Raw genomic sequence first — 27,057 nt, 5'->3', positions numbered from 1 at the left:
TGACACCAGGTGACTCTCCAACGTGATCTTTATGACCCTGTCCATTGGTCTCTGAGACCATGCAAGGCATATAGGGTGAGCGCCTGGTGTGAAGTGAGAGGGGGCTCCTGGGAGACGGGAAAACACCAATTTTTATATACCCTTGTCTGTCTTTTCTTAGCTGCTCATCTTCCCATTTTTTCCCTTTCTTCAGTTGTCTTTCTCTTTCCCTTTACAAATAATCCCTATGATGGTTGTTTCTTCCATTGTTAGCCACATTTTAGTTTGCTTTGTTAGTGAATTCATTCAGATATGTGAGTCATTCTCCTTCTGTCAGACTGGCATCTTTGAAGGATGGTAACATGCATACAGCTGTAGCGTAAACAGGAGCAGTCGCGGAGAAAGGCCTATTAATAAAGGTGGAAATTCTGGGGAGTTGCAGTAGAACCATCTAAACAACCCTAACCATTACAGATATTTAAGAGGGAAAAGGGCTGCTATCCATCGTCTCTGTTTACTTCTTGGATAGCTTTTGAAGTTTGGACATTTGAACACTAATATGCAGGGAAGAAGGAAACTCAGATGGCATTTAGCATGTAAATAATGCCACAGTGGAGCAGGAAGCGCAGCTCTCATTTGCTGTCCTGCTTTCCTAGTAATTGAAGGAGCTGAAACCGAGCTTCCAGGAGAGAACAAATAGGCAAGTAAATTGAAGGCTTCCTTCTTATGGTTTACTGATGCTGTTTTGACCAAGTAAAAAGATTATTTACCCATAAAAGCTGAAGTCTAAGGTGTTTTTTCTAAACTATTGGCTATTTGAAAGAAGCATTAGGAGATAAAAGGAGGAAAGAAGCTAATATCATTATCTGATATTTAGATTAAAACCCAAGCAAAACAATTAGATTTATGATATTTTTCTGTAGCTGTTTTCCTTGGCACAGATAATACCAGACGAGCTTGCCTGTTTTTTGCTTAGAGTTACGTTCAAAAGAAGAACCAGAGCTCTATTGTAATACATGATTCTTTCTCATTAGCTGGAAACAAAACTTATTTCAGTAATGAGGGGCAAAGGTCCTTGCAACTCACAGTGGTGACAAAGTTTCCTGATTTTGCACAGTTCTTAGTTCTAGTTGAAAGCTTAATGGTCTGGGGAAACCTGACTGTGGGAGACTCTCAGATTAGCACCCTACCTCCCAGTGCTGCAACGCACATCCCAGCTGTATGGGGTGTGACTTGATCCAGGTGTATGTGGTATGAATTTTTCCAGGTGTCATGTGTCCTCAGGTTGTGGCTGTGGGCTTTGGCGTGTTCTGTTGTACATTGGAAGGATTTTCAGTGCACTTATGTCAGCCAGCTCTGGCTGTTTTGGTCAGTGATCTACAGGGGAAGTGGCACTAGTATCCTTTCTTGCTATCATTATTTATAACATACATTCGCAAAGAGAATTCTTCAGTAGAAACAGAGGATACATGTGGAATCTCCTGGAAACCCATTAGACAGAAGCACAACTGCTCTATGACAGAGCCGTATCAAAACTGCTAGGAAGGTTCAACGTGCCACTGTGCATCTGGAATTTAGATTTTCTGATGAAACTATGGTTTCTTGATTTCTTTTCTCTAAAGTATTTAACCCTGAATATTAAAACTTGAAGACAATAGAGTTGAAAACTTCTTCAAACTCACCACCTAACACATGACTGGAGTCAGTGGGAGGGAAAAGCATGCAACGTCTCAGCGCCTGCAGGAGGGCAGAGTGAAGAGTTCTATCATGACAAGCAGGAGCCAGGAGAGGCCGGTGACAGGAACGTGGCTGCCTCCTTGGCATGGGCCAGCTCCCGTCCAGGAGGGACTGCTGTGTTCCGTTGCCGACGGGGAGATAAACGTCAGTACCTCCAGTTAGAAAGAGTCTCCGCTGGACAGAGTTATTAAGGCAAACCCTGTATGGCCCACCGTCCTCCTGCGAATGGTGTGACCTGGGGTCAGTGACCTCTTTAAGACTGGCATCTCCTCTCATGTGAAATGGGGTTGTGGGTAGGGGGAAGATTGGCATCTGCTATGGTTTTTCTCTATTGTTAAATTCTGTGATTTGAAGTCGTCCAGGGGCAGTCCCTATGGACCCCTTTTTCTGAACTCAAGCCTGTGAACATACCCACTTTTGGGCAATTGGAATAAGAGGAAAAAAGGTTTCTTTTGTGGTTCTGTCATGACAGTGGGCACCTAGAAAGCAGTGTATTTGCTTTCATAAGAGGCCAGCCATAAGAGGACTGTCAGATGGAGGCAGTCTGTTCTAGATTGGTTGCAGTGCCAAGCCAAGCCAGCATTCCCACGAATCTGCCAGTCTACTTGTTAGCTGACAAATTCATTAGCATCACCTGTATTCAATGCACTATCCTGGACATTGTACAGAATAGAGTCATCAATAACAAGGTCTGTGCCCTAGAGATAAGAATCCCTGGGTGGCAGCTTCACTCCCAGACCCAGGAATAACACAAGGCTGCATTTCCTGGTACGGACAGGAGCTTTGTGCTTGGAGAAGGAAATTGGCCTAGAGTGACTGGCAGAGGAGATGGTGGGGCTCCCTACCCCCTTGATCTCTTCTGCCCTCCTGTGGGTCCTCCGGTCTAAGCCAGACAGAGTTTGTTATAACTTAGTTCTGTGCCATTCTTTGCCCTTATATGTGATTATATGCAAAGTTATTTAAAAAAATAAAGTGAATCATAACTTATGCCCAGGAGAGCTCTTTTTTTCCCCTTCATCCTTAAAAAAGCCTTTGGTGAATCTTGAGAAAGAAATAGTGATTTTCATAGTGAGAAGAATCAAATCTTGATTGATCTGGCTTATACATTTTGAGATTGTCAAATGTCAGGTTCTCTTAAAGTGGAATTTGGGCCAGATGGCAAGGGTAGAGCAATGCTGCATACGATGGGATGCTGTAGCATGGACCCCGGGGAGGTTCCAGCATACACTTCAGCTTTTAAGTACTAGGTCTAATTGAATGCCACTGGCTTAATTAGTATATTGAACATGATCGGTTTGATGAATTTCCTTCTATTCTCTTTTCAAACTTTGGTCCAGTGCAAAACATTTACCTATGAATATTTTGGGGCGGGTAGAAGCATTCAGAACACTGCAGAAGACATCAAGCAAGTGGAGAGTGAATGGGGGAGGGGTCATTGCTCATCTCATTTCCTGAACCCAAGATTTAAGTCAGAAACTTTGTGTTTGAGGCCGTGCACGGTGGCTCAAGCCTGTAATCCCAGCACTTTGGGAGGCCGAGATGGGCGGTTCACGAGGTCAGGAGATGGAGGCCATCCTGGCTAACACGGTGAAACCCCGTCTCTACTAAAAAATACAAAAAAACTGGCCGGGCGAGGTGGCGGGCGCCTGTAGTCCCAGCTACTCGGGAGGCTGAGGCAGGAGAATGGCGTAAACCCGGGAGGCGGAGCTTGCAGTGAGCAGAGATGCGGCCTCTGCACTCCAGCCTGGGTGACAGAGCGAGACTCCGTCTCAAAAAAAAAAAAAAAAAAAAAAGAAACCGCATTTGAATCCTGTTTTTATCATTGCCTTTTATATCATTTCCTTCCAGTATATGTTATTTGTAATTTGAGCATATTTTAAAGCTAATTGAATTTTGACTCCCAATAGTTTGGACTCTTCAAAAGAGGATTCTATAAAGACCTTGGCTATCCAACAGAAAAAGGTTTGTTAAGTCTCTTGTATTAATATTGCAGGGATATTCCTTCATGTCAAATACCTTTCTACCTTTAGAAATACAAAGGAATCAAATTTTAGAGTTCGGTGGGTCCTCAGAGAAAATGTCATGCATATTTTCTAAAGAGGGACAGGAGATACGTAAGGTCACCCAGTGTGGTAGTAGCAAAGCCCAGGAGCACATTTCCAGAGAGGCTGCTGATTGCAGAGGCCCTTCCTCTCCCACTTACATTCATCAGGACCCTGCCTGACAACTTGGAGCCTCTTATGTATTCAATATGACTAAAACAGCGTTATTTTAAAACGATTCAGTAAATCAAAGTTTTCCTCATTTTAATTGGTCTTTCCTCAGATCATTATTAATCGCTAAAACTTTCTCAGGTATAGAGGTAATTAGTAGATATAATTGGTTAGAGAGGGCTTCAGGTTGAGAACTGATAGAAAAATCCCAGGTCATTCATAGAAAATAGAAAGTGGAAATTAATAGATAGCAAAATTGTAACTGAGAGAAATACTCTAAAAAATTCAGAGAACACTGCAACACGGAAATGGCTATTCCTGTGGAGCGGTAACTTAACAGTAAGTCACGAACCTTCCCTTCCAACTCACCAACCACATCAACACTCCCATTCCCCGCACTTGTCAGATATGGAAGTTAAAAGAATAGATCATTTCTCTCCTTCTTTCATTTTTATTCCTGCTGGTTAGTGGAGAAACGATCTTCGATAGAAAAATCACATTAGAACTTTTTTTTTTTTTTTGAGACGGAGTCTCACTGTGTCTCCCAGGCTGGAGTGCAGTGGCGCGATCTCGGCTCACTGCAAGCTCCGCCCCCCAGGTTCACGCCATTCTCCCGCCTCAGCCTCCCAAGTAGCTGGGACTACAGGCGCCCGCTACAGCGCCCGGCTAGTTTTTTGTATTTTTAGTAGAGACGGGGTTTCACCATGTTAGCCAGGATAGTCTCGATCTCCTGACCTTGTGATCCACCCGCCTCGGCCTCCCAAAGTGCTGGGATTACAGGCTTGAGCCACCGCGCCCGGCCAGGACTTTTAATAAGTTGCTTTTTGAAATAGAGTTGTTTCCATGCTGCAGACATTTGGAGATAAGTATGTTTCTTGAAATATATTTTTATAGAAAATATTACAGAACCTGTAATTGAGAACTTATGGCAGTATTTTGGGGAGTTATATGTTTCTAATGTTAATTTGTAGATTCACTCTGAACTCCCTTCTTCTGTTTTAGAACCATTGGCTGAGTGAACATTTTCCAAGAGCCTCTTCAGATCTAAACTGTGTTCCATGGAATGGAGTATTGGTGCTTAAATAATGTATAATCCAGTTGGACAGGAGCTGCCTGTCAGTTTTATTAACTTTGACCTTTTCTCCCATTATAAAGGTGGTTCAGTAAATATTTAATGGGCCCCTATAGATCTTGACAGTCAGAGCCGTGTTCCTGGAAACCGGGATACATATATATGATTAACAAGTGCTGCTTAATCATTATGAGTCAGCTCTCAAGGGCAGATTTTGTTTTGGGGGAAGAAGAGTCCTTCCACCTATATGTGCTATTAGAGGTGCACTGTACATTGAGAGCATCCAAGATGGTTGAGGTTTCAAAGGAACCCTTTAAAAGACAGATAGCAGTTAGCATACATTTCTGCTGTTTTGGGTTTTTTGTTTGTTTGTTTGAGCAAATGATCAAAATGATGCCAGGTGGGCAAAATCACCCTGCGACTCTGCATAGTTAGCAGGACTCTTCCACTCAAAGAGTCAGCAGGGCTGGAACGGCTGAGCTTGCATGGACCCTAATAAATACAAAGGAGGAGAGCCAAAAGGAGAGACGATTCCTTGAGCCAGGAGGAGGCCCCTGCCAAGCTGTCTTTCCCTGTAATTCCGTAAAGCCCCATGCATATTGCACTCATTGCAAATTCTGGCAGGGAAGATCGAAAGGCAAGTAGCTGACATTTTGAAACATTGTCTTTCAAACTTGTACTGTCCCTTGCCTCCATTGATTTCCCATTTAAGAAATCTGTAGGAAAAAAACAAATTTGAGCAAAATTCGTTGGTCTAAGATGAGTTGTTAGAGCCAAATTATGATCCCCCCGCCCCTTTTCCACCCTGAAAAGAGCTCCATCTTTATTATGAATGTGATGTATGTTTGTCTTGTGTTGGGCACCCGTAGGCTCCCACAGCAAATCGACCAAGTAAGTCAAGAGCCTGTTAAAAAGCGGTATGGATGTGCCAAACACAGTCTTGCTGGATCACTGGATATCCTCGTTTTTATAGCCATGTTCCAGCAGCAGATCATTTCAGTTGGTTTTGTTTTCTCTGCTCTCTATTTGCAGGCGGCCCTGTGGCTTTAGGTGAGGCTGTTTATTTTTCAGAGCGTTATTGCCCTTTGCATCCAAGGCCCAGCCCCTTTTATATGGTGGTCGCCAGTTTCATTACTGTGAGCTGTAATGCAGCTGACTTGGCAAAGAAAATCTGTGCCTTGGAAGAGCGTTTTGAGAAGAAATTGATTCAGAGCTTTAGAATGAATTACTATTTGTATGTTTAGATAATTCTAAATAAATGTTTGAAAGACCTTTCTTAATTTGAGAAGAGAGGAAGGAACACATTGGATGTTATAAATGGTCTCTATCCAAGTTCTTAGCTTGGCATTTTCACATGTGAATCTTTTATTTACATCTGCTCAAAATTGGGATACCTTTCAAGGATAATTTTATTATAGCGATATTGATGACAACTCTTATGATCTAAAATACAAAAGTATGGGATTAGAAAGGGAAGCTAAAAGTTATTGTCATACGTCAAATTGGTTATAAGCTTCATTTAGCAAGGAGTGAGAATGATGAGTTATATTTTAAATCAGAATTTCCTGATGGTAGGTGTTAAGGGGATTGACTGCGTTAGGGCACAAATGAGCTTTCTGTGGTGATGGAAAGTTTCTTTATCTTGATTGGGGTGGTAGTTATACAGGTATATACATTTGTCAAAACTCATTAAACTGTTCACTTAAAATGTGTGTATTATATTTTACATAAATTATAATTCAAAGTCTTGTTTGGTTTAGAACTGGGTACTATCATTTATCTTTCCCAATAATAAATTGAAGTATAGAGAAATAAAGTTATCTATCCTAAGTCACTGTGAAGCTCAGCAGTTTGTCCAGGGATCAAGCAAAGGATGCTGGCACCAGACACATTTAAAGCATGCTGCTGCTTTAGACATTGTTCCAGTTGCACGTCCATGGACTTGAAATTGGCTTCTCCACTCTGTTCTCTCCAATGAGCTTATATCCATTTGTATACATTGTTCTAAGATATAGTCATGAGCTTTTTCTTATGATTGATATTTGTAATTTAACCATTTAAAAGATAGCTCAGTGGTTCTGAATGCAGACTCATAGTATGTTTGAATCTATGTATGATAAGCCATGTCGTGGTCATGGTGTGCTGCAGTAGACTACAAATTCTATGGTTTTTATTATAAGCAAGATATGACAGTAGCAAGACTTCCCAGAACTAACTTTGTCTCTAAGGAAAACCTCTGGATTTTCTTATTAAAAAATTACATAGGCTTTAAAACCATTTACAAAAAGTGTATGAATAGTAGTGAAAAATAAAGTAAAAATCACTCAAATTCTGCTACTGAAAAATACAGTCAGCGTTTTAGAGAACATTTTTTTAAGTGCCTCTCTGTTTACAATGGAACCTTCTTTTCTTTTCAACAAAATGATATTGTGAAGTTCTTTCTCTAATCAATTTCACAGTCATTTGTTGGACATTTTGACTGCTTCCAGTTTTTCATCATGAGGTAATGCTGTGATGAACAGTCTTGTTCTTGTTTCGTTTCCTGTTTGTCTGATTATCTTTTTATGGATAAATTCCTTGAAGCAGAATGTGAGCAGTTGTATTTGAAGTTACTTAAAATGTTCTAAGGGGATAAGATTATCAAGCATTGCTAGTTTAATACCATTTGTCCTGCTTTTACCAAATGCTATTTTTCTTTCCCTTTTGTTTTGTTTTTCTCTGCAGTTGCAGTACCATGCAGGACTAGCATCTGGCCTTTTGAATCAGCAGTCGTTGAAGCGCTCCGCTAATCAGATGGGAGTATCTGCCAAACGTAGACCAAAGGCTCAGCCCACAACTCTTGTTCTACCACCTCAGTGAGTGACGGGTTTGAAAAACTACTTTAGTACTGGGTGAACTTCTTTACTTTATACTTGTTTCGGGGTAGTGGAAAGTTATTGTTTTCTTCAGAATTCCCTCCCTCTCTCCCTTCCTGTTTTTGAGACAGAGTTTCGCTTTTTCACCCAGGCTGGAGTGCAGTGGTATGATCTCGGCTCACTGCAACCTCTGCCCTCCCCTGCCCCGTCAGGTTCAAGCAATTCTCGTGTCTCGGCTTCTCAAATAGCTGGGATTGCAAGCACACACCATCATGCCCAGCTAATTTTTGTATTTTTAGTAGAGATGGGGTTTCACTATGTTGACTAGGCTGGTTTCGAACTCCTAACCTCAGGTGATCCACCTGCCTTGGCCTCCCAAAGTGCTGGGATTACAGGTATAAGCTACCACACCCGGCCCTGAATTATTTCTTTCTTTTAAAAGGGCATCTGTTAGGATTAGAAACCAAGCATGATGGTAACATAATTTGCATAGATCTTTGTGAAACAGCTATAATGCAGTTTATTTTACATATTTTGTATGTGACTTTTCCACCTAGGATTTTAAGAGACCTCATGGCTTATTATTTGTTTCCTTGTCACATTCCCAAAGGTGGTAGAATATGAGTACAGTTATCCTTATTTTATAAATGAGACAGCTGAGGAGCACCTTTGGTTAAGCTGCAGTCCACCTAGAGAACCTGCTAGAGCTGAGATTAGAATAAATGCTAGGTTCATTTGTTCATGTTTAAAAATAGTAATATATGTGCTCTTCTTTTTCCCATTAGGAAGGATAACGGATATAGTAAGCTTCACAGAGCATACAGTTTAATGATTTTCTCACACTTGTGTACATCCATGTAGCCACCACTTCCAGAATCCCATAAGGGTTCCTCCTCTTTGTTCTCTGTCTATACCCGTGCTGCCCTCCTTCCCAAGTTTAACACCATTCTGACTTCTTTAAACAGTTAATATTGCCTGTCCTTGAACTTCATATAAGTGGAATCATGCAGTGTCATTTTTTTGTATGAGCTTTTTTTCACTTAACATCATATGTGTTAGATTCATCCAGTTGTCCTTTTCTGTTGCAGTGTAGTCTTCCTTTGAATATGCCACACTTGATTCATCCACTTGGTTCATTCAACCTGTTGGGTCCTTTTGATTAGAATCCCTAGTAGGTGAGTGCAAAGGCTCACTCGATGATGTGGAATGAGAAATGTGGGCACATCAGTCCCTGTTTTGTCAGTGTGCACACTCCTCTGGGAGGGCCAGACGCCTGAGAGGCATTCCCTCGCCTGTCCTGCTCACTTCGTGTACCTTCCTCTGTTTACATCCTCAGTTACAAACAGCATTCTTTTCCAGTCCAAGGGAGTGTTTGCATATATGACTTGATTGTTTACCTTTGCTCAAGGTCTCATTTTGTTTGGTTAGCAAATATTTATTGTACCTACTATGTGTCAGGCATGTTTCTAGGCCCTAGGGATATAAACATGGGCAGGACAGACATTGTCCCATCTTTGTTAAGCTTTTTATTTTGGGGGCGGGAGGAGACCAAAAAAGCACCCCTTAACAAATTAATAAATTAATGCCTTAATTTGTAGTTATGCTTAGTGCTAGGAAGGGACTACAGAGTGGGGGAAGGTATGGGAGTGGGGGATACTGCTTAAACAGGGTGATCAAAGAAGGCTTCCCTGGGGAGCCAACGTGAGGCAGAGGCTGGACGAATGAGGAGGAGAAAGGCCAGTGAAGAGCCGGTGGGATCCCGAGGGGTGACTGCTCTGGGGATCCTTTCTCTAGCTGCCACCACTTCCGTGATTTTCAGGCGTTCTTCACAGTTCACACTTGCTTCCAGGATAGGAGGAATGTAACCAGCCAGCCTCGACAAGTAGCTTGTGTCTGCTGCTTGCACGCACAGGGGCCATGTTTTTCAAAAAGAAGCTCACTACAGGGACAGCTGCTTTTAGTGATGCAAGCCAGAGTTTTTACTATTTGGCAGAATGCTTCTTAAGGGCTGTTATTCTATCTGTTGTTTCTCATGTGTTGATTTGGTGATTCTGCAAATCTCAACTTTCAGCTCTCTAAAGTCTGACGGGCCTTGTAACTTGTCATTTTCCCTGCATGGATCGTCTACTGAGGCAAGATGTTTGGCGAGAAGTAAAAGACTTTCTAATGGTCCCATAAGACTGGAGCCAAAAAGTGTTTGTTGCTAACTCTCTCTTGACAAAAGTCAGTTCTTAGTCCATCTGTTCACCATTTGTTAATTTGCATTGGCTTGAAACCTGTTTACAGGTGACATGCTATTATGAGGACACTTAGAAACTATTTTAAGCATCAGGGCAATCAACAGACTCTGTTCTCATGCCAAAAAAAAAAAAAAAAAAGACAGAGCAAGAGGTATTCACAACTGCCATTATAAATTTATAATAAATCACTCAAAATAGTTTCAAAGAGAAAAGTGGTTACTATGTCCTAAGAATACAACATAAAAATGATTTCCTATACTTAGTAGCCTATTTCCTGTGAAAATTGACTGCTACCTTTTCACATCATTGAGCTTTTTGGGCTTACATTATCCTGGAATCCCATTATAGAACTACTGTCCAGTAGGCAGAATCTATATCTAAAAGACATCAGTTGCCTCCCCCACTCCCCTTTTTGTTTCTTTTTAGAGGCAGGTTCTCCCTGTGTCGCCCAGGCTGGAGTGCAGTGGCGTGATCACAGCTCATTGCAGCCTCCAACTCCTGAGCTTAAATGATCCTTTCACCTTGGCCTTCGAAAGTGCTGGGATTATAGATGTGAGCCGCTGCACCCCACCCTATTGCACTTCCACTGAGCACCTACTATGTGCCACTCATTATGCTTGATGTTGGCTGGAAATGCAACATGGCTGCCACCCTAAAAAGTTTTGTTTTTCTTTTTTAAGCTAGGAAATAGAACAATAATAGTATATACATAATGTAGATTTTGAAAAAAATTATTAAGATTAGGATGGATATTGTTCTAGACTTTTTCTATGAATATATCATATATAGTTTTTAAAAGCTATAGTTTTTTAAAGCAATAAATAGGTTTTAAAAGCAAAAAAATCTCAAAAAAGGAGTATATTATAGTATTTTTCTATTTCATATCTCAACATTTTATTGACTATAGTTGTGAAATTTAAGGGAGCGTAATTTGATCTATGGAATATTCAAATTTGCATATCAATACTCATCTTATGGTTGTATTCTATAGAAGACTCCTTATTACAAAATTTTTATTATAAGCACAACGTAACTATAAACTAACTTTTTGTCATTAAGAAAATCCTTTCAACCCCCTTATAAAACACCGAAATCCACCAAGGTTGCTATGTTAGTTAATTATCTATTGCTTCATAACAGATTGCTTTAAAACTTAGTGCTTTAACAGCCATGAGCATTGTCTCTCACGGTTTCTGTGGGTTAGGAATCTAGGAGTGGCTCGTTTGGGTGGGTCTGACCCAGAGCCTGTTGTAAGGCCGCAGTCACCTGAGGTTTGGCTGAGGTTAGGAGCTCCACTTGCAAGGTGGCTCACTCACATGGCAGGGAGGTTGGCGCTGGCCATTGGCAGGAAATCTTGGTTCCTCTCCACCTAGGCCTCACCACAGACTGCTTGAATATCCTCATGACAAGGCTTCTGGCTCCTCCAGAGCCAGCAATATAGGAGAATGAGAGCCAGGCAGCAGCCATCCTTTTTATGACCTAATCTCAGAAGACACATAGCGTCAGTTCTATCCCATTCTCTTCATTTGCAATGAGTCACGAAGTTTGACTGACATTCAAGGGGAGGGGATAAGGCTCTCCCTTTTGAAGAAAGACGTGTCAAAGAATTTGTGGACATATTTTAAAACCATCACATTGCACACAGGAACAATGGCTGAGCCTGTAAACCCAATTCACTTATTTATTCAGTAAATATTTACTCAGGGCCTACAAATGCTTGGTTCTATACACTGTGCTGGGGATTCGGAGATGAATACGATATAATCTTGGCTTTTGGGAAGCTCTGAGTAGAGACAGGAGCAAACAAGGAGCAGAGCATCATAGCGACATGGGCCAAGTTGACTGACATGACCTTCTTCCAGTGCCTGAGAAGGCCACGGGCAGAGTGGGGAGGGAGGTCCACTTGGGGAAGCCCAGCCGCCCTTCACCACATTTCTCTGCTACTGGCTGTGAAGGATGGAGGGTTTATTTCCTTGAGAGTGCTAGATGCTTTCTTGCATAGGCTTACAGGATTCTAAGGAAAGGCTTTTTTTAAAACAGTGGAGGAAAGCAGTGAAAGGCTCACGTCTGGGTTCCTCACACACCTTTCTCTGCAGCCCCGTGCGTGTTAGTGCAGTGACGGGTAGGTTTCTGCATGGCTTGTGTTAGCAGTTGGATGGCACTAAGGCTGCCACAGCAGAACTACTAGTTCTGCCCAGCTGTGCCGAGAGCACAGGCATGGCAAGAATGAAGGAGATGTGTACGATGTGTTTGTTTTCAAAATCCAGGGCTCCAACAGTAGTAGTCTCTGAAGACTCAGATTCCTCCCTGAGCTCCCATAGGATGAGTGATTCATGGGATCAGTGATTCATATCTTTCTCCCCTTCCAGAGAAGCTTGATAGAAGATGAAGATCTTGTTCACGATGAAATGTATTTTATCACGTGTTAGCGTTCAGCGGGCACTAATGAAGTGACCTCACTTCTAGGATTTCCAAGTGCTCAGATTAAGTTTTTTGCACAAGGGGCACTATCGTTTCCATAAAGAGGCTGTGTCCACTGTTGCTGTGTAAACATTGTTGGGCTTTTTGAGCCTCGTAGGATTGAGATCAGCCTGGACAGTGGCTATCTTATTTAACTGATCTATAAGTTATATATTGTGATATCTATGTATTTATTATTTGAGAGATGTAGCTATGTTTACCTGTGTTCTGTCTTAGCAGCCTCGATTTTCTAATCCAGTGTTGTGTGCTTTTGTGTTAACATGGAATATTGCTTTTAATCAGTATGGCCAGGCTGAATGGCCTAGGACTCCTCTGAGTTTCAACAACTTGGCCTGATGAAGTGCCGGTTTTCAGTGACGGCAGAGGTGACTGTGTTCTTATCCAGCAAACCTAGATCTTATTTAGGTTTGAGGGAAAACAAATAGTTTTTCAGAAAGCTTACTTTGAAAACTATTACTTCCATGCCCTGGAAGTTGTGGGGACAGGCAATTTCTCTTGTATTATATTATCTTCCATGAAAAGATTCTGCCTGCTTGATTAAGGGCGCACTTGTTTCCTGGGCTTCATTCTGTGCGGTCCCTGGGGGTGAGCTATTCATGCTCCAAGCTAAGAACAGCCCTTCTACTTGTTGATGGATCCCTCTCACCTACTCCGGGCCGTGTCTCCATTGGTCTCCTTTTTCCGTCCTACACCATCATTTTTCCCTTTTCTCCTGATTATTCTCATTCATAGATAAAACATGCTTACCCTGAAAACCGTTCCCTGTAACAACACACGCCCATGACACCATTCTGCCTCCCAGCTCCCACCTCATGTCTCTCTTTATAGCAGAACTCCTCCAAAGAGTGCATTATACTTGTCTCCAGTTTCTCTCCCACCCCAGGCAACTACTGTTCTGATCTCTATACTTATATCTTAGCTTTGCCTCTTCTAGAACTTCCGTATTAGTGGACTCATGCAGAACATAATATTTTCCTTCTGATTTCTTCTACTCAACATGATGTTTTTGAGATTCTTTATGTTGCATGTATCAGCGGTTGGTTCCATTTTATTGCTGAATAGTATTTTTTTGATGTTCTTTGGAGCTTACTGGTGCCATTTCCTCAGCGTTTGCATCTGTTTCAGTATCTTGTCATACTTTCAAGAGAGCAGAGTCCTCACTTTCCGTTTCGATTCTTGGATGACTTGCCTCTCAGGTTTGAGTAACAACACCACCACAAAAACAGCATGCAGTGACAAGTGTTGCTGGAAGGAAGTGCCACCCGTTCAGGAGGTAACAGGGATAATGACACAGCACTCACACCTAGGGCTTCCAGTGTTTGAACAACAGATTGCCTTTGGTACGGCCACTGATTTGGCTCTGGGAATTTAACTGAAAGAGGCTCATTTTCTGCCACTGCCTTGCACATTAATTCCCAAGAAGATCGTTGACTTGAAATTACACATGGTGCTTATCCAGATGATTGGATCCTTTCCAAGATGTGTGGTAGATGCTGTTTCTGTTCCTGAAAGGCAGAGGCTCATGTTGTCTTTTGCTTGATGTAAAACCAGTGGGAATCACAGAGAGCAAAGCAGCAACTTGAATCTGTCTTTGGCAATAGTGATGCATGAAGTGGGGGTGATCGTTGTCATTGCTGTTTAAACCGAGCAAGGCAAACACTTGCCAGGATGAAGCTCCTGAAACAAGTCTCTTCTCATAGCTTCCTAGCTATTACATCATTATCTCTTCTGTTGCTCATTTTGAGACCTTTTTTAAGGGTTTTTTTTTCTCTTTTTTTTTCCCCCCTTTGCCATACAGGTATGAAACTCCAGGTTTCTGCAGTTCGATTACAAAAACCTGGCTCTAGATGCCATTTGCATAGTGACTGTGAACATGTGTCCTTGCAGGGACTTGATTTTCTTCCTGATTACCTGGGCTTTGTTTTGTTCCTGGACTCCTGGTATTTTGTTGAGGGCAGAATTTGGTTATATGCTGATTAATTTATATTAAATTCTTCAACTTTGATGGGACAGGAACCTTGAACAAGAATATCTGGCATCTTTTTTTATTGGAGTTTAGTTTGCCTCTGAGCAAAGGAACAGTGAGTAAACCATGAATGTGATGCGAACTGGTCCATTGCCACAAGCCTTGCAAATGCAGAGCATTTCCTCAGCCTCCTTTTCCAGGGACACTGTACAAAGGGAACAGGTTATTACCAGACTGGCTCACCCTGAGCTTGGGCTGGTGGGCAGAGGTGTCGCCTGGCTTAATGTCCTGCAAAGGAAACAGAGAACTTTGCAGCTGTAAGTTTCCTGAGTTTTGGAAAAAGTCATCAAAACTTGGGTAGAAATTTGCTAAGTCATTCTTTCCCCCACTGGCAAGTATTAAGTAACAATATTCATTAAATACCACAGAGAGGCTGTGTAATAAAGAAATAATCCTAGGCCTAGGTGGCTATAACTCTCTAGAAGAGTTGAAATTGAGAATATAATTAAAGATTAAAACATTGTTTGCATTCTAGAACATGGAGAAATCTTTTCTCTCCATTGCGGGACCATATTAATAAGGAGGAGATCAGTTGCCAATAACTGACACTACCTAAGCTCATTTATTAATATCAGTCATGTTTAAGCTGTCTGACTCAGACAGCTGCTTTTGCCTTTTTCCTACAAGACTGGAGCTGTCTCCAGGAATGGTGAGGGATGCCACTCTTATCCCAGACATTTGTCCATATCGATTCCATGTCCCGGGTGTGAATAGGAATGTTTTAGACAGCAAGGGTTACCCGTATTAGGATCTTAGATGGAAAATTATTCAGTTGCCAAAAGAGAGGGATACAACGAATTTCAAGATTTAAGATCCCAATTTTGGTCAGTTTTTGTGCAAAAGTTAAAAGATGGGTTGGAACTAGCATACCTGCCAAGGTTTTATATTGTGGCTCATGAAGGGTCAGGAGCACTATAGACATTACCAGACCACCTTGACACGGTGACAGAAAGAAACCCTTCGTGGTCAGATACCTGGCATTCAGAGCTCCTGGAAGCCAGTTACACTCTCAGACTCACTCAGGAACAGAGAAAGGCCTTGCCTGGTTGGATTGTAAACGTTTAACTGCCCAAGCCCTGTTTCTTTCTCCGTCTGCCTTTTTGTTCCGTTTGTCTTGAAGTAGACTGAGAAGGCATTTTGAGGCCAAGCATATGGGATCATCTTCCTTATGTGTCCCATCTCCAGTGTTGCCTTGTCCTCATCGCTCTTTAGAGTTGCTCATCTGAGGCGTCAGAGAAGTCACACCCAGTAATAGTTGCTGAAATGTCCTTTTTTATGTGTTTATTTTGTGTACTCCTGTTATTGGCAGGTAGAAGAGGAAAGTGTCTCTCTGAGTCTGTCTTTGATGAGGGAAGGGAAAATGCGATTCAGTGATTGGGCAGAAAGAAACCTTCAGCTTCTTACTCCTATAAGGTTTCGGTTTTGTCTCTTCCAGGGCAGTTGCCACTTTCTGCCCTGTGTTGTGAGACTTTAACTCCTTGAGGACTGGCGCTGCCCGTGTCTCTTTTACGGCCTAGTCTTCACTGTGCACTATTGGCTGAATGAATGAGTCCTGAAGGCTCATTCTTCTCTGTGCTGCTCACCTGGCTGATGAGGCTCAAAACATCTTTTCACAGCATGTTCTGGACGTGTGTTCCTACTGCCCGTGGCTCTTAGTGGATTGGAAGTGTGAGCGTTGGGTATTTGAATGGCCGGGAACCAGGTGCCATTTGGACAGACAGAAATGCCTATGGGTAGGGCTCTGTAGCTGCAGGTCTGTCCCCAGTGGCAGTGGCGACCCTTCCTGCTGAGTGAGGATGGATAGGGTTGAATCTAGAGGTTCTGGCAGCGAGCAGGGCCCCAGAGCCAGGCAGAGGCCTTGCAGTGCACTGCTGCAGGGAGAGCAGGCCCCCGGGGCTTGTGAGCAGGGGCTGATATGTGGAAAGTGGTATATTAGGAAGATTAATCAAGTAGCGGGATGCAGATAAATAAGATAGTCCTTTGTAACTGTTTAAAAGATAATTGGTTCATGTTACTTATCTTTTATTCCCTCTCTTTGGGCAAGAGAAAAATCTCTGGGAGAAATAAACGAGGAATCCCTCATAAATATTAATGCAAAAATCTGTCTATGGAGAATAAATATAGGGACATTTTGTTTTAAATGCTCTCTGTCATTATGCTTCATTAGCATATATGTTGTAAAAGTTATTTTTCTCCCCTTGAGAGAACCGTACTCAGTTCAAGAAGCCACAGACTGAAATCTGTAGCCTGTCACGGATGGAACACTTTAGGTGGCCAGGAGAACTGATTCGCTCCCCTGCTGCATCCCGGGGGTTTCCTTGGTTTCCTCCTCTTCAGAAGCACTGGCCTGTGGCAGAAAGCTAGGAGGAAGTCCTGGAGGGGGAGGGGGAGAGAAGAGAGAGACAGAGTGAGAGAGAGAATTTGTGTGTGTGTGTGTTCACTCTGAAAGCCTTTATGTACTTTCCACAGGCCAGGTATATGTTTGACCACGCCGGGAATCTGAAGGTGCAGAAAGGACTACTGCATTTAAACAGAAAATTAATGGGTTTCATTTGAAGCACATGAAGTTTGAGGTACCCTTAAATCTTGGGTGAAATGATTCGATGAACCAGATTCACTTTAAAATACTCCAATCCCCCCTTCCCAAAAGTGCTGGACGGTGGGATGCGGAAGGGGAGTGTGGACAAATAGTTGCTGGTTGGTTGAAACTGCGTGATGAGAGCGTGATACTGTTCATGAGCATAGGGAGGGTAGAAGTCTCAGAGTGGATATGTTCTGCCAGTGATTGTGGAGGGAGACCAGAAGAGCAGGCAGAGGAGTTGGTGGCACAGCCCTGCCACCCCATCCCGCCTATCCCTGCCTCCCCCTGTCTAGCCTTGCTCTAGCCAACCCTTCAGGCCCACCTGTCGTGCCCCTTGCAGCCCTAACTATCTGGTTCGGATCCTGGCCTCACTCTCAGCTCACCTGACCTATATTTGTCTCAGACCCATTGTGACATAGACTAAAATTTAAAACCCAGTGTCTTCCATAGATACTGAGTCAAAGAGAAATTGCATAAAATAGAAAACTGTAATAAAGAACCTGGCCATTAAGCACTAAGTTGAATGTGGCAGCCTGCAGAAGCAGTTTAAAAATTATATTTCATTGCATCCTCTAATTGCATTTCTCCTTTACAAGGTGATTTTATCCAGGAAGACAGCTGTCTGGTGTGGTTATTACATCACTGGCCATTATTGGGCAAAGGAAGAAAAGAAATGGGTGGTTGTGTAGTACAGCTCATCTCATAGAAGCTGGATCCTTTTTTTTAAAATCTCTCTTTGCATAACAAAGAGCTTCAGGATTGTTAATATTTCACACCATGCCATCCGCAACTAATGCTGGTTGTAAGTGAAACTCTTTTGTTTCAGATCTTTCTGTTCTTTCTTGGAATGGAAAGTAATTTTAATGATTTCTTTTTTTCTTTTTCTTTTTTCTTTTTTTTTTTTTTTGAGACAGAGTGTCACTCACTCTGTCCCCCAGGCTGGGATGCAGTCAGTGGCGTGATCTCGGCTCACTGCAACCTCCACCTCTCGGGTTCAAACGGTTCTCCTGCATCAGCCTCTGGAGTTGCTGGGATTACAGGCGTGCACCACCAAGCCAGGACAATTTTTTTGTTATTTTTAGTAGAGACGGGGTTTCACCATGTTGGTCAGGCTGCTCTTGAACTCCTGACCTCAAGTGATCCTTGCCTCAGCCTCCCGAAGTGCTGGGATTACAGGCGAGAGCCACCGCGCCTGGCCAATTTTGATGGTTTCTTGATGCCTTTTTCTTTCTCTCTCTCTGCCATATAGATTTTGGCCCAGAAAGCAAGTCCCTGGTTAGGGTTATAAGTCATCAAGAAGCAGTAAGCCAGTTTCTCTGTTCACCTGTGTTGAAGATTGCGCCAGCTCTCACAGGCACAGTGACCTCAGTAACATGAGAATAGGCATGCGTGGGAAGTGGCTTTGTCTCCTAGCTTGAGTCTTTTAGGGCAGAATGGATTTTATTCTAGTCATACCAGTCACTCTGAGAGTACTCATTTAAAATAGATACGCAGGAATTCTTAATAATAACACGAAAAACCTGTTTTCAGTGCAGATTATACTCATTTCTAGCTTGCTGAGACATTAAATATCTCTCTGATTTTGGTTAGTGTGGAAAGAACTGGACATTCTTTGTGTTTGGAGGCAGTGGTGAGGGGGATGGGTACCAAATGTGTTTGTAAACCTCAATTAATCTCTGAGCTCAGGGCCTGCTGGCCCTTTGGAGAAGTGGTCAGGGCCAGGCCTCACTGTAGATACATCTGACAGCTGAGTAGTAGTAGTAGACTATAATGGGCTGCCAATTAAAGGGACCAGCCAGCTAATGCGGGGACCGGCCAGCTGATGCGGGGACCAGCCAGCTGATGCGGGGCCACAGCTTTGCTCTAGAGGTAAGGGGGACTTTGGAACAGGGACTCCCAGCCCTAGCTACACATTAGAATCTTAGGGGGAATTGTTTTCGGGAAGAGGCCCAAGTCATCCATATTTTTAAGCAGCTCCCAGGATGATTCCCACATGCAGCTGAGACTCAGAATCACTGCTCCAGAAGGGGTGCAAGGAATGCTCCAGAGATGGAGGTCTCTGGGCCAAGAGTTGTCAGAGCATCTATACCACAAGGGAAACGAGCATTATAGGGGGAATGTTGGCAGAGCTGACTTGTTCAAGGCCACAGATGGGAACCTGCTGGAATTTGGAACTTAGAAGAAGGTGGATCCTAACTTTGTTACTTCCTCATCAGCTCTGGGAATGTATCTGGTATTATCAATACCAATCGTTTTCCTGACCTGTTTTAGCGTATGATGCTCAGATCCACAGAAAAAGATAGGCTGGTGATTTTTTGCTTTTTTTCTTTTGAATATATTATTTCATATTATAATAGTGGTTTGATCCTTCTAGTTAAATTGGTATCTGTGACTAAGCATATTGCATTGTCATTTATGTAAATCAGAAGTATACAGTTTATTGTGATCTGATGTATATTCTTTTTTCCTTTATAGCTATATTTTTTCAGCTTTATTTGAGGCTACAAAAATATAATCAATTATACCTGTTTAAAGTGTACAAATTGTGACACATGTATATACCTTTGAAACGATCACCTTACTCAACATAATCAAGACAATGAACATATTTCTTACCCTGAAAATTTCCTCATGCCCTTTTATCATTCCTTTTTATCATTTACCCTCACCCCAGGCAACCAGTGATCTGCTTTTTGTCACTATAGATTAGTTTGCGTTTTCTAGAAGTCGTATTAGAGGAACTCTACAGCATATACTTTTTTTTTTCTTTTTTTTTCTTTGAGGCAGGATCTTGCTTTGTCGCCCCGACTGGAGTGCAGTGGTGTGATCATAGCTCACTGCAGCTGCAAACTCCTGGGCTCAAGTGATCCTCCTGCCTCGGCCTCCCAAGTAGCTGAGACTACAGGTGTGTGTCACCACACCTGACTAATTTTTAAGTTTTTTGTAGAGATGGCCTAGCATATACTGTTTTTTTGTTTGTTTGTTTATCTGCTTTGGCTAGGTGTGGTAGCTCACGCCTGTAATCTAAGCACTTTGGGAGGCAGAGGCAGAAGGATCTTTTGAGCCCAGGAGTTCAAGACAACATAGTGAGACCCTATCTCTAAAATAAAATTTTTTTTTTTTAATCTGACTTTTCTACTCAGCATAGTCATTTTGAGATTCATCCATATCGTTGCGTGGATCAGTAGATTATTTCTTATTACTGCTGTATAGTATTCCACCGCTTGGATATACGGCAGTTTGTTTATCCATTTATCTGTTGATGGACAACTGGGTTGCTTTGGCCATTAATAAAGCCAGTATGAACATTCATGTACTAGTCTTTGTGTGGACACGTGCTTTCTTTTCTCTTGGGTAAATATTGAGGAGTACAATAGCTAGGTCATATGGTAGGTGTGTGTTTAACTTTTTTAAAGATACTGCCAAGTTGTTTTTCAAAAGGTTGTGTCATTTTTACCTTCCCACCAGCAGGGTATGAGAGTTCCAGTTGCTGCGCTTCCACCAACACTTGACATTGTCCGTCTTTTTAATGTTTAGACATTCTAACAGGTATGCAGTGGTATCTCATTGTGGTTTCACATGCATTTCCGTAATGAGTAATGGTGGTGAGCATGTTCTCATGTGCTTATTTGCCATCCGTGTATCTTTGGTGAAGTGCAGAAAAAGGCTAAGGCTTTATTTCCGTGAAAGGAAATTCTGAAAACCTGTATTTCTCAAAAGTGATTTTACTTTTGATCAAAAGTGATTTTACTTTTGAGAAATACAGGTTTTCAGAATTTCTTTTCATGGCTTTGAAAATGCCTTAATATAGAGCCTCTCTTAGATCAATTTTGTATTGATTGATTGGTGAGTGTCCTTTGGATAGCCACTGTCTGTTCATCATTCCACCAGTTGCTGTGGGGAATTCAGAGAAAACAGTAGTTGTGGGCTGGAACACCAAGGAGTCCAAACACTCCAAGTTTTGCTTGAGAGTTTCATAGTGTTTCTTAACCTTGTCACCTCCTTTCCTGTACAGATGTGATAGCTGTGGAACTGGAGTTGGTGCTTTTGACAGGCTTTTAATTAGTTTGTCCTGATTTTTTATTTTCTTTTGGTAGAAAAACTTATCTTTGAAGCATTGAAGTCTAGATTCTTGCTCTTCTTTATCTGTAATTGTTATTTTATTTGCACTATGCTTTTTATTCATTTTTGCAATTCAGTAAATAAAATCTAATGTCTACAGTGTTTGGTGCTGGTATTCAGTGATGAATAACCTTCCCTTAAGGAGCTTGCAGTGTACCTTGGAGACCAGCAAAGAGGCCTTTTGGATCCAGAAGAAGGCCCTTCTTCTGGGGTCAATGCCAAGATGATCCCCATTTTCCCATTCATCTTTGTCCCTTAGAAACCTTGTCTTTAACCCTTCAGTAACCACACCAAGAGACTTTACCAGACTTGGGTCTCACGTGAAACTTACAAAAGACTCTAGTCTCTGATATTGATGGACACATCATGATAGGACAGGACCAGCTTTGGGAATTTTTTAGTGGACCCAGCCCATAGATAGAGTTCATTATGGATTGTTGAGCTGAAACTTCTCGTCATCCTCCAACTGTCTTTTACCCTGCTGTTTTGGGGCTCCGGCAAAGATATTCCCCAGGTATATCTTTTAAAGGAATGGAACTGTTTCTTTGCAGCTTCCCCAGGTCCCCACAGAGGGAGTTCGATTTGCTGGGTACTTAATGTCCCCAGAGAAGAAACGTTGGGGCATCACAGTGTTCCAAAGCTTTCCTTAGAAGTCTCTCACAGTCTCAAATTTTTGTTTCATATTTTATCAGCTCCTTAAGCTAGCATGAATCCCAGGCACAATTGCTCTAGAAAGCTGTCATTTTCCTATTTGACAGGTAACAAAATAGATTTAGTTTTTTGTTTTGTTTTTTTTTTTTTGGTGGACTTGGGCACTGTGGAAAAAATAAAACAATTGAAATTAAGTAAATACATTAAGTAAATCAAAGCCATCAATTTCCTTTTCCCTCCTTCTTCCTGTCAGTTAACATGGATGTGCCTCCCAAGTATGGCTTGACCAGGACCTGACTTTACACATCAAATGTGGGGCTAGGATTGATTTGTACAGATCTCCCTCCACCATTCTTTTTCCTTATTAATACTTCTTACACTTTTTAATTGTAAACAAAGGAACACTTAGAATTTAAAGGTCTCCTATGACTAATTAATTCAGTGTAGTTTATTGAGTAGGCATTTAGACAGTAGATGGCATTGCCCTCACCCCTAAGGAACCTCTGATATCGTTGGATAGTATTTACAGCGTCGTGAAAACCCAGACCTGGAAAAGCCAGAAGGTATCGCCTTTCCACCCTCATTTCATGGTGAAGGAAATAAGGATGCAGATAAGTGAAGCGTTTTTCTCCAACGAGTTCTGAGACTTTTTAGTAACAGATCCAGGCCTGGAGCCTCTTAGTTTCCCGGCTCCTGTGACGCTCCCACTGATAATCTACCGCTGTCTTCTCTTCTTGGAGGAGAGGGAGGGGCCAATGCAGGAGGAAGGGAAAAAAAAAAGCAAGATATAAAAACTGTGTCTTTTTTTTTTTAAGAGGATGCTTTTGAGTGGTATTATGGAATCACTACCCCATTTTGCTGTTCGTAGCTCTCCCCAAGTGCGCTGCTTCCCTTTTTGTTTCTGAGACTTGCGTGTGAACCTTGCCCATTCCTTCTGGTTCTTTGCAAATGGAGGGGATGGTTTCAGCACTTGTGTGCTAAGAATTAGAGCTTTCTGCTTCGGTGCTCCTGTGGCCCTGGAACTCTGCCCTGTTAGCAGTGCTTCTTGGCAGAGCAGCAAGACTTGATCAGCCAATGGGAACGGATATTTCTGTTCTACAAATGAGCCCAGATTTATAGACTCAGAGTTCAAAGAAATTAGATGAGAGATCACCAACCAAAGCATTCTACAGTGAGGGAAGGAACACCATCGGACTGGTTAATAATGAAAGCCACCGCACAGGGCACTCATGTAGTTTGAACCCTGTCCTTTGAGAGGTACCGTTACTCTCCTCAGCTTTACAGAGGCCAACACCGAAGCTCCCACCTTGTCTGGAGCCTCCTGGCTGGGAAGTGCTGGGACTGGGATTCAAACCCGGCTACAGAGAACCCGGCATCTGCATGTCTCAGCTGTAGTACAAGGCAGAGAATTCGGTTCTCAGGAAGCCGAGGTTGAGTTGGAGTTGGGCTGCAGTATATTTATTTGGGATCACCCCCTGTGAAAGAAAGTGGGAGGAAGCAGGACTGCTGGGGGAGATGGCAGCCTGCAGTGCAGGGCTGGCAATGCCTCGGTCCACTCAGGGGATCTCTGCAGCAGGGTTACCTGCCTTGTCCTGTGTTGGCTGAAAGACTGGGCCTTTGTACCCCTGCCTCACTCAGTCACCATAGGCAGGTGGCTCCAGGAAGGCTGTGACCTCGGTGAGATAGCTGTCTGCAGCACAGGCTGATCCTGAACGTGTCGATAGCTGGAGGCTGTATGCCGATCGCTGTCCCGTAGCCAGGCCGCAGGTTCTTCCTGGGAGAGGATCTGCCATTGCATCTCCTTGTCTACCCTGATCTTTATCAGCTGTGATACTATTACTAGCTGGCTAAGCTCCAGCATGCTGGAAGCTAATTCTTTATTCTCCTGAAGTGGCAGATTTGTACAACCTTTCAACATGATAAGATAAGGGCTTACAGAGGAGAAAATCTTGGCTTTTAATTTTAATTTTATTGTTTACAATGAATACCAACTATTAAACTACAGCTGACCCTTAAACAACACAGCGTTAGGGGTACCCACCCCCCACCATAGTCAAAAATGAGCATGACTTTTGACTCCCCAAAAGCTTAACTACTAACAGCCTTACCGATAGCATAGCTAACACATATTTTGTAGGTTGTATGTATTATATACTGTATTCTTACAATAAAATACTTTAGAGAAAAGAATATGTTATGAGGAAAATCATAAGGAAGTGAAAATGTATTTACTGTTCATTAGGTGGGAGTGGATCCCCATAAAGGTCTTCATCCTCATTGTCTTCATGCTGAGTAGAGTACGGAGGAGGAGGTTGGTCTTGCTGTCTCAGGGGTAGCAGAGGTGGAAGAAAATCTCAATATTTAAATGGACCTGTGTGGTTCAAACTCATGTTGTTCAAGAGCCAACTGTGCTGTGTTCTTCGCTGCCAGACACTTCTGTATCACTGCATCTCCGTGTCTTCTCAGCTACCCTGTGTTGCTCAGTTCTACTTCTACAATTCTGCTATGTACATTTGAGGAGCTGCTCCTCCAGGAGTCCAATGGGGCCTCCCTTCCTGAGGGAGAGCTTAGAAGCTTCGTGGGATCAAGATCAACTATATCCTCCACCTCTGCAGTTAGTCTCGTTCTCTCTCTCCTTGGACATCCATTCCAGATTTGGCTCACCCTTAGCTGGGACCTCTGCTGGCTCCAGTGGCTCCCCCAGTGGCAAGACCCAGCACTTCATCCCTGGCAGGTCTGAGCCCCTCATCACAGTGCCCTTCTCAGGCCAGGGTTGCTATGTCTTCATTCATGGTCAAAATTGAGCAAGCGAGTATCCAGGGGTACCCCGGCTCCACAATATTTGTCTCTGCTTTCATTCTATAACAGCAACCCCTGCTTCTTATGAGCAGAACCAGTTTGGCAAGATGGATGATGACTCTTCTTTTTGACTACTGGTCCCTGGACCTGGAGCCCAAAGTGCCCAGGTGGCAGCCATAGCTTATAATGCAGTGAGATTCCTGCCATTCCCAGGCAAAAATGTGGGGATCTAGACTTGGGCTTTGCAGACCAGGATCCTTAACTCTGCAAAGCCCGGAGTTCTGGAAAGGGGATGCTTGAAGTCTACCATGGGATATCAGGAATTATGGAGTGTAGAGGACACTCCTGCTTCCTCCGCTTGACTCCCAGACCCAAGTATTCTTCCTATTAGGGGAGAGCACCATAGAAAGGTCTTTGATTCAATGCATATACTGCATCCTGCAGGATGGTGCCCCATCTTTGCAGAGCAGTGCCTCCAAGCTGGTGCTTCAGCTGTGCCTTCAGCAGGTAGACCACGTCTGCTGGGTGGTAGTATGTGATGTGATCAGTGGATTCCATGATCAAGGGCCTGCTACAGAAAGTGGGTTCCTTGCTTTGATATAATATGGTGTGGGATCCAGTGCTGGAGGTTCAAAGATTGTCACTAAGCCCTTGGATGGTGGTGCTGACTCAGGCCCCGTGAGTCAGAAGGGCAAACCCTCAGTTGGAAGGCATATCTATTTCTGTTGGACAAATATCTGGCCTTCCAAGATAGAAGGAGTCCATTAACTTGCACCTAGTCGATGGTTGGGCTCCTTGAGGAATAGTGCCATTTTGGGAACTTGATATGGTCTCTGTCATTGGTAGATGGGATATTTTTTTGACATTAGCAACTAGATCAGCTTTAATAAGTGCAAGTCCATGCTGTTGGGTCCATCTCTGTCACTGTGGCCACTTTATTCATGGGTCTATCATGCTAACAATGGGATGGCCGATTGCAAATGCTTGGGTCGCTTTTCTGCTTGGTTGTTTAATGCCTTTTCCATGGTGGGTGATGACACATGGCACAAAGCTTTTCTACCCTTCGTGTCCCCTCCCCAAATGCCCACGTACATATCCATACCTCATACTTTCTTGTCCTGATTTTCCAATCTTTTTCCTTCTAGGACCTTGACAATCTGAGCAGACCACTCACTGCTGCCCTTGAGTCTTCCTGTAGTCTGACCTTGAGCTGATGCTTTTCCCATATAAAGGGCACTGCTTGAAGCCCTACTCTTTGGGAGGCTTTCCCCTCACAGCTGTCTTTTCTGTCACCCCAAGTGAGTTTGTAATGCAGCTGCCATGGATTTTTGGCTTTTATTCACATGCCAGAGTGACTGGTCTGTAAACCAAGCTTGGACATTTCCCGCTTCCTCCTTATGCTCATGTAGGATTCCCCCAGGCAACCACAGGCATGAGCTAGGGGAAGGCCACTGGGACTACTGAGATGGGTATTATATATTATAACAGAGGGCAGGAGAACTTGCCCTAAGTCAGAACTCTAAGTGTATATTGTTGTCTATGTCTATTTCATGGAAATATGAACTGTTCCTGAGTCTTGTTTTTGACTGGGATATAAAAAAAGGCTTTCACTAAATCAGTGGCTTTGTATGACCTGAGGCCATATTGTTCTGCTCTAGCAAAGATGCCACATCTGACACTGTGGTGGCGATCAGGGCTCCCTGCCTGATTGAGCTCGCAGAGGTCTGCAGTCCTCTGGGATTCATCAGGTTTCTGCATGGGTCAGGCTGGTAAATGAAACAGACATAAAGTGGGACCACTGCCCCCTGTGTCCTTCAGACCCTTCAAGGTGGCACTAATCTCTGCCATTGCCCTGGGATGCAATATTGGTCTTTAATGCACTATTGGGGGTAGAGGAGGCAGTGCAGAAGCAGGGTGTATCAGAGACTTCCATTCGGCCTTCCCTACTCTGGTGGATCTTACCCCATTGACCAAGGACCTAATGTGGTGGTTGTAGAAATTGTCAAATACAGTAAGTTCTCATTTAGCATCATCGATAGGTTCCTGGGAATTGCGACTTGAAGCAAAACAATGTATAACAAAACTAATTTTACCCTAGGCTAATTGAAGTAACAAGAGTTAAGTTCCTACAGCAAAACATCACCAAACTTCTAAATAAAGACCAAAATACTTCTGATATTAAACATTGAAGTAAATGTGAGCTATACATACCTTTAAGAAAGATTAATAGAAACAAGATAATTATTTACCTACTTATTCCATTTTAGGGCCTTGGATGGCTGGCAGCTATCCCAGCAGCTT

The 27,057-nt window shown here is 42.9% G+C and overlaps 1 protein-coding gene across 6 annotated transcripts in view; it reads left to right on the top strand.

Moving 5' to 3' along the window:
• MED27 (mediator complex subunit 27) overlaps nucleotides 1–27,057 on the top strand; it is a 217,978-nt gene that overhangs the window by 58,934 nt on the left and 131,987 nt on the right. For 5 of the 6 annotated variants that reach the window (XM_021927098.2, XM_003911162.4, XM_009187966.4 and 2 more), the window contains exon 3: nucleotides 7,726–7,856. In XM_021927098.2, coding sequence (XP_021782790.1) covers nucleotides 7,726–7,856 — 131 coding nt within the window. Of the gene's footprint in view, nucleotides 1–7,725; nucleotides 7,857–17,072; nucleotides 18,072–27,057 lie in introns of those variants that run through there. The other variant, XM_021927100.2, reaches the window with a different exon arrangement.

This window comes from Papio anubis, chromosome 13 (genome assembly GCF_008728515.1).
Source record: "Papio anubis isolate 15944 chromosome 13, Panubis1.0, whole genome shotgun sequence".
Classification (NCBI taxonomy): Eukaryota; Metazoa; Chordata; class Mammalia; order Primates; family Cercopithecidae; genus Papio; species Papio anubis.
Note: the sequence above shows the minus strand (reverse complement) of the source record. Positions and strands in the feature narration are given on the sequence as shown.